The 12,542-nt window shown below is 37.7% G+C and overlaps 1 protein-coding gene across 1 annotated transcript in view; it reads right to left on the bottom strand.

Annotated features, from left to right (window-relative positions):
- The window catches only part of CAGE1 (cancer antigen 1), a 78,671-nt gene that overhangs the window by 51,606 nt on the left and 14,523 nt on the right, over positions 1 to 12,542 (bottom strand). The window contains exons 3-5 of the mRNA XM_075553816.1: positions 10,393 to 10,871; positions 7,224 to 8,267; positions 5,562 to 5,708 (exon numbers count right to left, since the gene is read on the bottom strand). Coding sequence (XP_075409931.1) covers positions 5,562 to 5,708; positions 7,224 to 8,267; positions 10,393 to 10,871 — 1,670 coding nt within the window. The remainder of the gene's footprint in view (positions 1 to 5,561; positions 5,709 to 7,223; positions 8,268 to 10,392; positions 10,872 to 12,542) is intronic.

The following is a 12,542-nucleotide window of genomic DNA, read 5'->3' as shown; positions in this document are numbered from 1 at the left end:
AAATGGGATCTAAAAGCAATGATGAGGAGGGTGTCGAGTGCCTGGTGGTATCTGATCAATTGTAATACAGCCAAGAGGAATGAACAAGAGTCGAATGAAAGATAAACATGATAGTGAGGCAAGTAAAAGGAAATAGAGGAAAGAACTACCAGGCAAAAGCTATATATAGAGGTATAAATATAGATATGCATATATGCAAATATATTAATATACAAAGATAAGTGTGTTGGTCTATGTATATATATATATTTATAGGTTAAAGCACTGAAGTAGCAGACAGACCTTGGCCTCCACTTAAGTCTGCCCTCAACACAGGAACACTTTGTTCTAATAAAGTGGTACTGTATGAAACTCACTTTTCCAACATGATCTCTAAAGACAAAAAGGGTACATAAGCAAATATGGTAAAGAAGGCTGATGGTACTTGGCTATTAAAAGATAGGCATCTGAGGTCTTAAAGGCTTAAAATTAAGCAAGCGGCCATCTAGCAAGCAAGCAAGCAGGCAGCAAAGTCCACGTGGAAGAAGTACACCAGCCTGTGTGATTATAAAGTGTCAATGGGATCAGGTATCAGAGGATCAAAAACAATTATGTTGATGTGAAGGAGAGGGGTCAGAGTGGATACCCAAAGCCTGTCTGTAGACAATTGGAATCCCTTCACAGAAGGGTCATTACAGAAGGGACAATCAGGCATGGTACAATACAGCCCTGAGGAAATACACAATATTCCCTCTAGTTCTTTAATGCTTCCTTCCCCTACAATCATGACCCTAGTTCTACCTCACAAATCCTGCTAGACTGGTGTATGTACATTGGTAATGATAAGAGCTTTCCACACATGAAATCTAGGATAGACAAAACCCTCAGAAACAGTAATGAGAGCAATGATTCCATGATGGTATGGGAAAGGGGAAGGGGAGTGTGGGAACTGATAGCAATGAGGGATGCATAGAGGACAAATAACACAACTGTGGGTGAAGGGACACATTGGATGGTGTACAATATGAAAAAATAAAATGAATAATATTTAACTTATTAAGGGTTCACAAGAGTGGTAGGGTGGGTGAGGGAGGGAATAGAGAGGAGCCCATATCTTCCTTATTGCCATGAGGCTGAGGTCAGACATGCCTCTCTCCACTTTCCAACCTTCTTGACCTATTATGACACCAACTTTTCATCCCACAACACTCTACTTCTATGCTGCCTTTGATAATTATTTGCAATGGCCACACCAAGCTCATAGACAATGCTCATGATTAGGGAAGTCAGGATCAGTAAACAGTACGAATAGACACTGATCCACAGCAGCACTTCTCTTCATCCAGTAACCAAGTCTCTCTCCACTTCTCAGTCTCTCAACCACATAGTCCCTTGTTCTCTGACTTCATGTGACAGGAAACCAGCCTCACAGCCTCAAAGTCTACCTCACAGTCTCATAATCTCAGTAACCCTTCTCTTTTCTGTCTCAGGGTCTCCTTGCCTTTAGCCTCCAACTCTGGCATAGATCCTTTGCTCTGTCTCATGGTTTCTGTGCCACAGCTCCTGGTACCTCCCGTCTTGGCCTCTACCACTCAAGAGATCTCGGGGTGTTCATTGGTGGCTCTTCTTCCAACAGTTCTGGTATATCTCTGTGATATCAAGATTGCTCTTATACACAGAGGTGGCTTTGACGAAGGGGTGGTTTTTATCTTTCAGCAGATTATATCCCCCAAGGAAACCAAGGATGTGACAAAGTCATACCCTCTTGTAAGATGAAAATCCAGAACACATCACATCTTAATCACAGCAATTCATATAGCATAGAACTCACTCCAAAATGAGATTATAACCACAGGAAGAGAGGCTAGAATTTATAACACACTGCATAAGACAGTATGGCTACACGGGTTATATTGATTGACTACATCTCAGTATGTAAACTGATATTGGAACTGAAAACTTACTGCCATTGAGTCGATTCTGATTTATGGTGACCCTAAGTTATCAGTTGTACTCTACAGGACAGGGTTTAACTGCCTCTGCAGGTTTCCAAGGCTGTAACTCTTTACAGGTGTTCAAAAATCTCATTTTTCTCCCACAGAGCAGCTGGTGGTTTCCACTGCTGACCTTGAGAATAACGGTCCAATGCATTACCAGTATGGCACCAGGGTGCCATATTGGGACAGCTCGGTGTCAGTGTTGAGATATTAATGAATACTTTTCTACGAGTTAGACCTCACTTGATAGCAGTGACTTTGAGTATAACAACTACGTGATTTAAGATTCAGATGTATATAGCTACACTCTTAACCCAATTTCCAACTCATTTTAGTCCAATGGTTGTTTGTTTAAAATAAACTTTGTTCTATCATCAGAACAATCAGAAACCTCAACAAAATGGAAACTCTAGTTACTTCAAAGGTACCTAAGACAAAAGGCCCCTCAACTACTGATGCTGCTAACCACAAGGTCGAAGGTTCAGACTTAGTCAGCTGCTCCGCAAGATGAGGTTGTCTTCTCTTGCACAGATTTATAGTCTTAGAAAGCCTAGATAGGGTTGCTATAAGTTGGAATAAATTGGGTGGAAGTGGGTTTTGCTAACCTAGAGGTTTTCAGTTGGACCCTCCCACTTGTACTGCAGTAGCAGGGGAGGGGAAGAGGCCTGATGATACAATTCCATAAAGATCACTCCAAGAAAACCCTGTAGTTTCTCCTCTGTAACACATGGGCTCCTCACGAGCCAGAATCCACTTGCCAACAATGGGTTTGTCTAGAATGATGGTACTTGCAATAATCTAACGTACAGCCCAAAGCGCATGTGCTGAGGACAGGCTGCCTCAGTTTGGATGTAAGTTCAGCCTCGTATGTCAAACCGTGGCTAAGTAACTCAACTTTTCTACATCTTAACTCAACATAAAAGCAACAGCAACAAAAAACCCAACTCTCTGCCATCGAGTGAATCCTGATTCTTAGCAACTGTTTAGGACAGGATAAAACTGTCCCTGGGTGTTTTGACACTGTAAAGCTTTACAGTAGTAGAAAATGTGATTTTTTTTTTCCTGCAGAGAAGCTGGTGGTTTTGATGTACTGATCTTGTGGTTATCAGTCCAGCTCATAACCCACGCTATACCACCAGGGCTCAATTTCTTAACAGCAGTGGTTAGAAACCCGATCCCAGGATGGTGTAGTGGTTACACATTGGGCTTCAGTCGCTAGACTAGCAATTTGAAATCACAGGCTGCTCTGTCAGAGAAAGACTGGGCTTTCTACTCCCATTAACAGCTACAGTCTTGGAAACTCCCAGGGGCAGTTCTTTCCTGTCCTATAGGATCGCTATGAGTCACCATTGACTCAGTGACAGGGAGTGAGTGGTTTAAACGTCAAATGTCTCCAAGGGCAGGAGAGGAAGTTAGCAAACTATTGTTAAGACGCTGAACCCTTGATTTGGTACTGGCATGGAACAGATTGTGGTTAACAGTATATCAAGTCTGATCTAGAAGTCTGGTCTTGTCAGGTTAGAAGACAGAGAATAGGCAGGTAAATAAAACTTGTTTATGACAGTATAAGAGCTCCTAAGAAGACAAACTGCACCACTGAGAAGTCTGGTAGAGGAACAAGAGCTAGCAAATAAAGCTGAGAAGGAAGCAAAACAAATAGGGTTTCTGAGGCTATCCATCTTTGCAAAAGCAGACAGCCTCATCTCTCTGCTGCTGACTGACTGGTGGGTTTGAAATGCTGATCTTATGCTGGGCAGTCCCATGCCTAACCTACTGCCAATATTCCTTTGAGAAAGAATAGCAACCACCAACGAGAGAGGAGAAAACCAAGGAAAGGTGGGTGAAAACCAAGTAAGTGTTTGGAGGGGCAAGTAGAGTAGGAAAATTGCAATCTAAAGGAGCTTGTGCCAATTAAGAGTCAAACATTTAAAAGTAAATTTGAGGTGGATACACTCTATGGGCTGCTTTGTGTAAGCTCTGTGTGAACTGCTTAGCCCCTTTTCTAGTGCTTCCTAAATGCTGTTTTTCACAAAGCATAGCTAAAATAAAACAGAAATAGGAATTGTTCTGGTGCAGGAACATTATAAACCCAGGGCCCCAACTTTTAGCTCTGGTGAATGCACAGATGAACAAAGAAATGGACAGTGATAGAAGGAAGAATAAATCTGAGGACCTATGAAGTGTCCTGTCTCTCAATGTATTTTCAGCACGAAAGGCAGTTCTTGTAACCTCTCTAGCCCTGAGTATAATTTCCCCTATCTAACAGGAGGAAATTAATACCAAGAAAGGCTGTTACTTGACCAAGTTTACATACCTCTGGAGAAAAAATATGACATCTTTTATACTACTATACACAGCTTCACATTTTCTCTCCCTCAAAAACTATGTTCATATTGGATAAATAACTCATTGTTGTTGTTGTGAGATGCTGTCAAGTTAGTTTCAACTCATTAAGAGTGATTAATTATGAGTAGACTGATCTGTTATCTACTTCTGAAAAATCACCCATCGAAAGCTCCGTGTAGCAGAGTTCTTTTCTGATACACACATGGTCTCCATGAATCAGAGATGACTCCACAGTAACTGCCAAAATTAAATGAAGGTTTTTGATTAATGTCTTTAGATTAAAAATTTAAAAGATATATATAACTGTAGCTTTGTGGGTTTGGGTGTTGAAGAAAGACCAACAGAAAGAAGTAGGTGGGAAAAAGGGCTGAATGGTATGTTTATTGAAGGGTCTGCATTTTATCTTCCATTTCAGCCATCTTGTACAGTCTCATATTCTTTACTCCACACCAATATTTTTTTCTACTTTTTCAATTTAGTTATGTCCCCAGAATTATGTGTTGTAAGTCCTAACCCCTGTAGTGGGTATACTCTCATGTAGGAAAGGATTTTCTTGGTGTGAATGAGACAGTAATAGTGTGGAACAATAAAAACCAAACCAACAGCTATGGAACTGATACAGGGTTTCTAAGGCTGTAAAGTATTGACTGGATCACGTAGTCTCATCTTTCTCTCTTGGTAGGCCTGAACCACCCACCTTGCACTTTGGGTCCTTGTATTATTATAGGTCAGTGCTTACCAAAGTGGGATCTACTGCCCCCACTGGTAGGAATGCTGGAATGACCCAGGGGGGCTGTAAAAGCAGATAAATACACTTTATCCTAGATTATGGGCTACAGAATAAAAGTTTTTTAATTGAGGGAGGTGCTGAGTAATTTTTTTTTCTGAAAATGGGTGTAGGTCAGTACATTTGGCAATCTATGGTAAGGTATGTCTGAAACACCTCTATATTGAGATGTAATACAGGAAATACGAAAGAAAAAAACCCAAGTAAAGACAGGGGAAGATACATGGCACACCATATGAAGAGCACCAGGGAATAAGGAACAAGGACCTTCCTCTAGAGCCGACGGAGAAAATTTTCCCCTAGAGCAAGTGCCCTGAATTCAGATTTCTAACCTCCTAAAATGGGAGGAAAAACCAATTAGATTCTTCAAGCCACCCACTTGTGGCATTTCTGTGATAGCAGCACAGTATAGCTAAGAGACCCTCCATAGAAAAGATCTATTGTTGTATTACCTGGCATGTGAGAAGTCCTACCATCAGAGTCAGCAGGCTGTGAACGTCAGAGGTCAACTGAGTTCTTTTCTCCTCTGGAGGGCTCAAGTTCTCTTCTTCACAAGAGGAGCAATTCAGAAGCAAATTCGAATGCTTCATCTTTGTCTCCTACATGCACACAAATCAGATTTGTTACAATAAAAAGTATAAACCCTTTACAACTTTCAACAGTGGTTCTCAAACTTTTTAGAATCCCTTTAGAGAGGATCCCTGAAAGCTTTTGAGTTAGATTGACTAATATAATTATATTAGAAATTACAACTAAGAAAAAAATTTTAATTTACAAAATTTGTTTAAATAATATTAAGCCTATTACATGCTAAATGACAATTGTCTAATGAAAAAAGTACATTTTTTGAAATAAAAGCGTAAGTAAAGGCAGCTGAATTTCCACTTTTGCTTTTTCATATTCTATTAGCATGAGTACAATTACATTGCCATATGCCACGCCGCTTCTGGAACACTCCAGTGTATATTTATAGAAGAATGCAAGATAGGGAAGTAAGACCTTAATATTACTATGAAAATCGTGTTGATCTCATATATACCCCAGACAATACTTTGAGAATGCTAATCTAGAGCTTATGAAAAGCAGAACTAAAAAACAGAGTAAGTATGATTTGCAGGGGATTAAAAGAATTGATTAGTCAAGATAAGACCAAAACATTTTATTGTGTTTTAAAAAGAACGTTCAAGAAACAGAGCTGTACATTGCGCTAAACTTCTGTACAGGAAATAAAACCAATTCAGCCAGAGCCCACCAATTCAAATTTTTTTTGTGATTAAGGAATTACACTGAAAGTCATCTTTGCTTCTCAATGGCTCTCCAAGTGTGATACCAGGTGAGCAGCATCAGCAATAGTAACTTGTTAGGAATGCTCAACCTTTCCATACCCTCCAGACAAACTAAATCAGAAACTCAGGAATGGGGGTCCAGTAATGTGCACTAATCTCCCTCCTGCAGGGGATTCAGATCTGTCTTCATGTTTGGGAATCACCAGATTAGGTAATCTGTTATTTGTTCTGAGAAAAACAAATCATACAGATAGCTTTTTCAACTGAAGAGAACTAAAGACTCTTGTTACCTATATTATTAAGATGTCTTATGAATAGAACTACGTACAAACAATACTTAGGTCACTACAGATTGATATAGCAGGCCCACTAAGGACACTTTCAACAACTTAATATATTTAAGTGCCAAACTATTTGATGATATTTGAAATCCTGACATGAACAACCATAAAGCCAATTTGCTAAGACTGATATATATATATATATATATATATATATATATATATATATATATATATATATATATATATACACATATATATATGTATATATATGTCTCCATAGGATTAAAAGGTGGAATATGAAAAAACAGGCGGGCATGAGATACTGATTCATAGTGACCCAGTAGTCAAAGCAGAACTGCCCTTGTGGGTTTCTGAGACTAACCGCTTAAGGGAGCAGAGAACCTCATCTTTTTCCCATAGAGAGGCTGGTGGTTTTGAACCGCTGTCAGTCAAATGATGTAGCTTATAGGGACCTAAATATGCATAGCTAGACTCTTTGGAAGCCCTGAATTTTTACATGAAAGATTCTGATTTGCATTAATACCTTTACAAATGCTGAATCCAAAACATCCTCCAACTGTTCCTGTACCTCAGCTTGCTCAAGTTTAGGGCCATAATTTTGCTCCCCACTCCTTGTAAGCTGCTGCTGAAGTTCTGCATTTTCACTTTTTACTTTGTTGATCTGCTGTTCCAGTTTCACATTCTTAGCCCGTTCGTTTTCAGAGATGGATTGCAAATTTTTAACTTGAGAGATTAATTTGTCAAGACTAGATTTCAGTTTCTGACTTTCTTGCAAGTTTTGCTTTTCGTGTTTCTGGAAAGACAGGAACTTGTGTCCTAGGATCTCTTTTTCCCTTTTCAGTAAGTCCAGAGCAGAAGCAGTGGCCATTTCCAATTCCTTTTTCGCTTTCTGCAGCCTTTCCACTTCATCTTTTTTCTTGCTTAAGTTTCTGTCCATTTTGATGCACTGACTTACTGATTTACTTTTGTGCTCAATTTCTGCCATGCACCTTTCCTGAAGGTGAACATAGCTCATTTTGATCTTCTTAAGCTCGAGCTGTAAACTTTTCTTTTCGTTCCGAGATTCTTGAAGATGTTTTTGAGTGTTAGATAAAATCTCTTGCACGTTCTTCAGTGTTTTGTCAGTATCATTCTTCTCCAGTATTACTTTGTATTTGTCTTCAATTAGCTTTTCGACATTCTCTTTGAGCTTGTTAATAATGTCAACCAACATTTCCTGTTTGATCATCTTCATCTGCAATTCTTTAACCTTCTTCTCTAAATACATGTTACTGCACTGCAGGTCTTGAATTCGAGTTTGCTGCTTTTTGTTGGTGCGTTTTAATTTCTGTAGGACTTCACTTAAATCCGTATCTTCTTCCAAAGGTTGTAAGCTTTCAAAACTTTGCTCTGTGTCGGAGGTCTTATAGTCCTCCCTAGATTCTCGACAACTCCAGGAAATATCTGCTAGGGACCAAGTGGAGAAGGTCTTTGGGCTCTCTATGACCCCCACGCTGGATTCCTTTTGGTGATTAACTGATGCCTCAGGAATCTTCTCAGAACACTGTGTTTCTTTTGAAACCATAGTCTGTAAATTACAGTAAATAAAATAAGTGAGAATGAGAAGAAAGATCCTGAGCTTTAGAGTCAGATCCCCAGGTTAGCTCCCCCAGCACTTAATTTACCAACTTACAGGGCATTTCAAAGAATTTCTTGGTAAATGTACATAAAGTACTTAACAGCACAACATAAATAGGAAGGTAATATAATAGTGTTTGGCATCACGTGAACTTTTACTCAAGAAAAATTCAACATGGGTACTCTCTCACCATTTTCCATGACTGAAAACTTCTCTGAACACACTGTAAGAAACTACTTTGACTTTAAAGGAATTAAAGTCAATAAATGTATCTATTACTCTACTGATATAGAGCCTTTTGAATAAGCTTTTACTTTTAATTTAAATTTAAACTATTACTCTACTATGGTATGACTTCTATAAACATTAGAATGCCAAAGGATCATGCCTCATGGGTGACTTGATGCGAATAATACAGCTTTTGTGGCATTGAAAAAAAACCAAACCAGTAGATTATGACAACTCAGAAATACATGTGAGGGGTTGGTTAATAACTAAATAAATTGTTGTACATAAGTTGGACATTCATAATTGGAAAACTACCATAGACTCCCATAGTACATGTAATTTATAGTCACACTTAGCACAGTTGCAAATATGCATTTATTAGTCTAATTTTTTGGTTAATGTCAGTTCTCCTCTACTACTACTAGAATGCTGTCTTTGGGAGGACAAGAGATGCATATTTTAGGGTTTTTTTTTAAACCAGTGTATCAGCCAACCAATTGCACAGGACCTACCACAGACTAGAAAGCCTGAAATTATTTATTAATGACTAACTGAATAACTAAATGCAATGAAAAGAGTATACAACAATCCTGAGAAACCCTAATCAAGAAAAAAAGGGAAAATAAATTTCTTTTTAAAAAATCCTGAATGTTTTACTACCCACCACTCAATCAATAGCGTAATAAAACTACAGAAGTTCAATTTATGAGAATGGTAATAACATGCTATTCAAATTCCAAGCAATTGCAATAAAACCTCATCTTTTGAGGGCAATGCAATCTTTTTCCTTTTAATTTGATGTTGGAGGATGGTTAGAACTTGAAATCCCTTTGAGCTATTCTTGGCTATCTCTAAAATTTCTCTTTTAAATGCTGCCATCTACCACAAAATAAATGAATAAAAAAAACTTCTCTCACCTATAAAATGAACACACTGGCCATATTTGTCATACCAAACTCACAATAAAAAGTAATCATTTATGCTAGCCTTATACTGTAGGGTGGACAAGTAGAAATAACCCTTTTTTTTGGGGGGGGGGAGGTTCAGTAAGTAGCTAGAATTTATACTGTTGGCATCTTCAGTATTCTTTAGATGCTACTGTGCAGCCAGAATCAAGAGATCAAGAAAACAGAATGTTTTCACTTGGGTAGAAAGACAAATCTTTTTGTTGTTGTTGTTGTTGTTAACAGAAGACCAAAATTATAGAAAATCTTACCTTGCCTTTTCAAATAATTTAATTAATCTAGCAGTATTCCTTCCTCTTTGCAGTCAGTTTTATTCAGCAAATATAAAACCGTATTTGATTGAAGGCACCATGATTAAAGTGCATAAAAGGTGAGCAACACAGTCTTTTATTTATTGTTTGTTTCATTATAGCTTCTTTTTAAAAAAAATTAATCATTTTATTGGGGGGCTCTTACAAGTCTTGTGACAATCCATCATTCAATATTATTAAGTACACTTCTTGCCATCAACATCTCCAAAACAAATTTCTTTCTACTTGAGCCCTTGGTATCAGCTCTTTCACACACACCCCCCACACACCCTCGTGAATCCTTGATGAACTACATATTATTAGAGCAAGACAGTCTTGATGCTCATAGAAATTATCATTTGGTAGCATACCACTCCCCAAGTGTAGATCATGCTTTATCAGAAAAAAAAAATGTATTTTCAGACTAGGCTACATTCAGTCTCTGACTGGATTCTTAGAATCAAGGGAAGGAAGTCACTTGTATTGATTAACTGATTTAACATTATCTAGAAAAGTCACAGACATACATGTATTTATTAAAAAACACTTTCTTTACTGTGCTACAGGCTTTAATGACTTTCAGACATTTACCTCTGTCCTGTAGTTAGTTCTCAGTTCAAGCAGGGTAAAGCTAGTCTCTTTACTACTTGGTTCCTCAGAATCACATTGCTTGTACGAGGAGCTCTGAGGTTGAGTAGAAATGAGGGCAGGTCCTTTGGCAGTACTTTTGGCCAGCTTCTCTCCATAGCAATGAATTAGAGGTGGAATTTTAGAATGTTCACTGACAGACTTATTGGCAAGTAGATCTTCTTTTGTGGAAATGATAATTTTCACTTGATTTTCTTCCACTAGATCTTTCTTTGTATCGCTGTCTTCTTGATAATCACTCATGTGATTTTGCAGTTTTGACTTCTCAGTGTAATATAAGCCTTCCGTGGGATTTTGAAATGTTGCCGTTTCATCATTAAAGGCTTCTGTCCAATGAAATTTGCAAACAGGTTCAAATTGTCTGAAGGAAGAAATGCCGCTGTCAACTGGTACGCTATCTGAGTACTTTTCAATGTTGATATCTCCGTAGAAGGAGGAAAAAGGAAAGAAATAAGAATTAGTTCACTATAAATTGTGTTAACAGCTATTGTTAGGAAATAAACCATTAGAGTCTTCTTAGAATTATGTAGTATTTCAATTTTATTCATTCCAAGGATTGTGACATGGATATTTTTTCCTACCCCAAACCCCCCCAAAACAAGAAAGAACAACTTTTTTGCATGGTGGAAAAAGTCCCAAATTAACTGCTGCAAAAAAAGAAAAACAAAACAAGAAAAAGGTTGTTATATGTCATTCCTGTCAAATATCATTAAAAAACAAACAAACCAACTAAGATTGCTTCAAAATTCTTCTGGTGTACTGTAAGTTTTAAGCGTTTTAATTATAAAATGTTTCAAAATACACCAAAACAAAAAATCATAAGGATAATTTCTTTGGATAAAGCTATTATTACTATTTTCTAGATGAGAAACTGCAATGTAAGAGCCATTAAGACACTAGAATCCGAGAGCTGGTAAGCAATGTAGCTGGGATGCTAGAATACTACTCCTAAACATTATTCAATTTTTCCTCACGGTATAATGTTATCCAAATTTAATACATTTCTTAAAAACGAGAGCAAATAAATCAAGATAGAAAGAAAACAGAAAAATAATGAATGATACCCATCTTCTATTTAACTCTCCTTCCTTCCCCTTCCCAGAGGAAACCAATGTACTCAGTCTTATTTTTCTTCTCTGATTACTCATTACTGAAAAACCAAACTCGCTGCCATTGAGTTGATGCCGACTCAGTGACCCGACTCAAAGTGACCCTGTAGGACAGGCTGAAACTGTCCCTGTGAGTTTCTGAGACTGTAACTCTTCAAGGGACTAGCAAGCCTCGCCTTTCTCCTGTATAGCAGTGGGTGGTTTCAAATTGCTGGACTTCTGGATCACCCACTCTACCACCAAGGCTACGCATGAACATACCCTCAGTAACACCTATCAAGTTTCCAGATTTTCTCATTTCATGAAACCTCTGAAAGATTTCTCCCACAATATGTCTAGGCAAAAACAAAATTAAAAACCTAATGGTTCTTCCACTTACTAAGTAGTTAAGCTCAAACAGTATAGTATTTGGCTTAAACCAGCTTTTTGAAAATATACATAAAGTAAAAGAATAATACTTCATTTCATTCTTAAATAATCATACTTATTACTTGGATATACACAGGTAGGCAACAAGCAAAATCACAAACCTTGCAATAAACTTGGACACCATTTCCTGCTCTATATTGATTTTCCCATGGTACTTGTTCTTATCACAGTAAGCACCAAAAATCCATCTTTGCAAAGATTAGACACCAGAGAAAGAAATGCAATGTTTAAGAGTGAATTTAATGAATTATGTTGAACCAACAGTTTGTTGATGTCTAAGTCCAGTATCACTGTTTCCCTTAAATTTTAAAATATCTCACAATATTTAGTTATGTTGATAGTTATCTGAGTTTGCTGTAGTGCCTTAGGCAAAGTATTCTTTCATTCATATTTACATACTATGGGGACTATTAAAAAGTTTCTAGGAAAATGGAATGAAAATATAATAAACATTTTGAAACCATCTCATAAATTATATGGTTATTTGAATCACAGTCTTTGTACTCCCACCAAATGGTTGGGTCTAACCTACTGCGGTTGATTCTGATTCACAGG

This window comes from Tenrec ecaudatus, chromosome 7 (genome assembly GCF_050624435.1).
Source record: "Tenrec ecaudatus isolate mTenEca1 chromosome 7, mTenEca1.hap1, whole genome shotgun sequence".
Taxonomy (NCBI): domain Eukaryota; kingdom Metazoa; phylum Chordata; class Mammalia; order Afrosoricida; family Tenrecidae; genus Tenrec; species Tenrec ecaudatus.
Note: the sequence above shows the minus strand (reverse complement) of the source record. Positions and strands in the feature narration are given on the sequence as shown.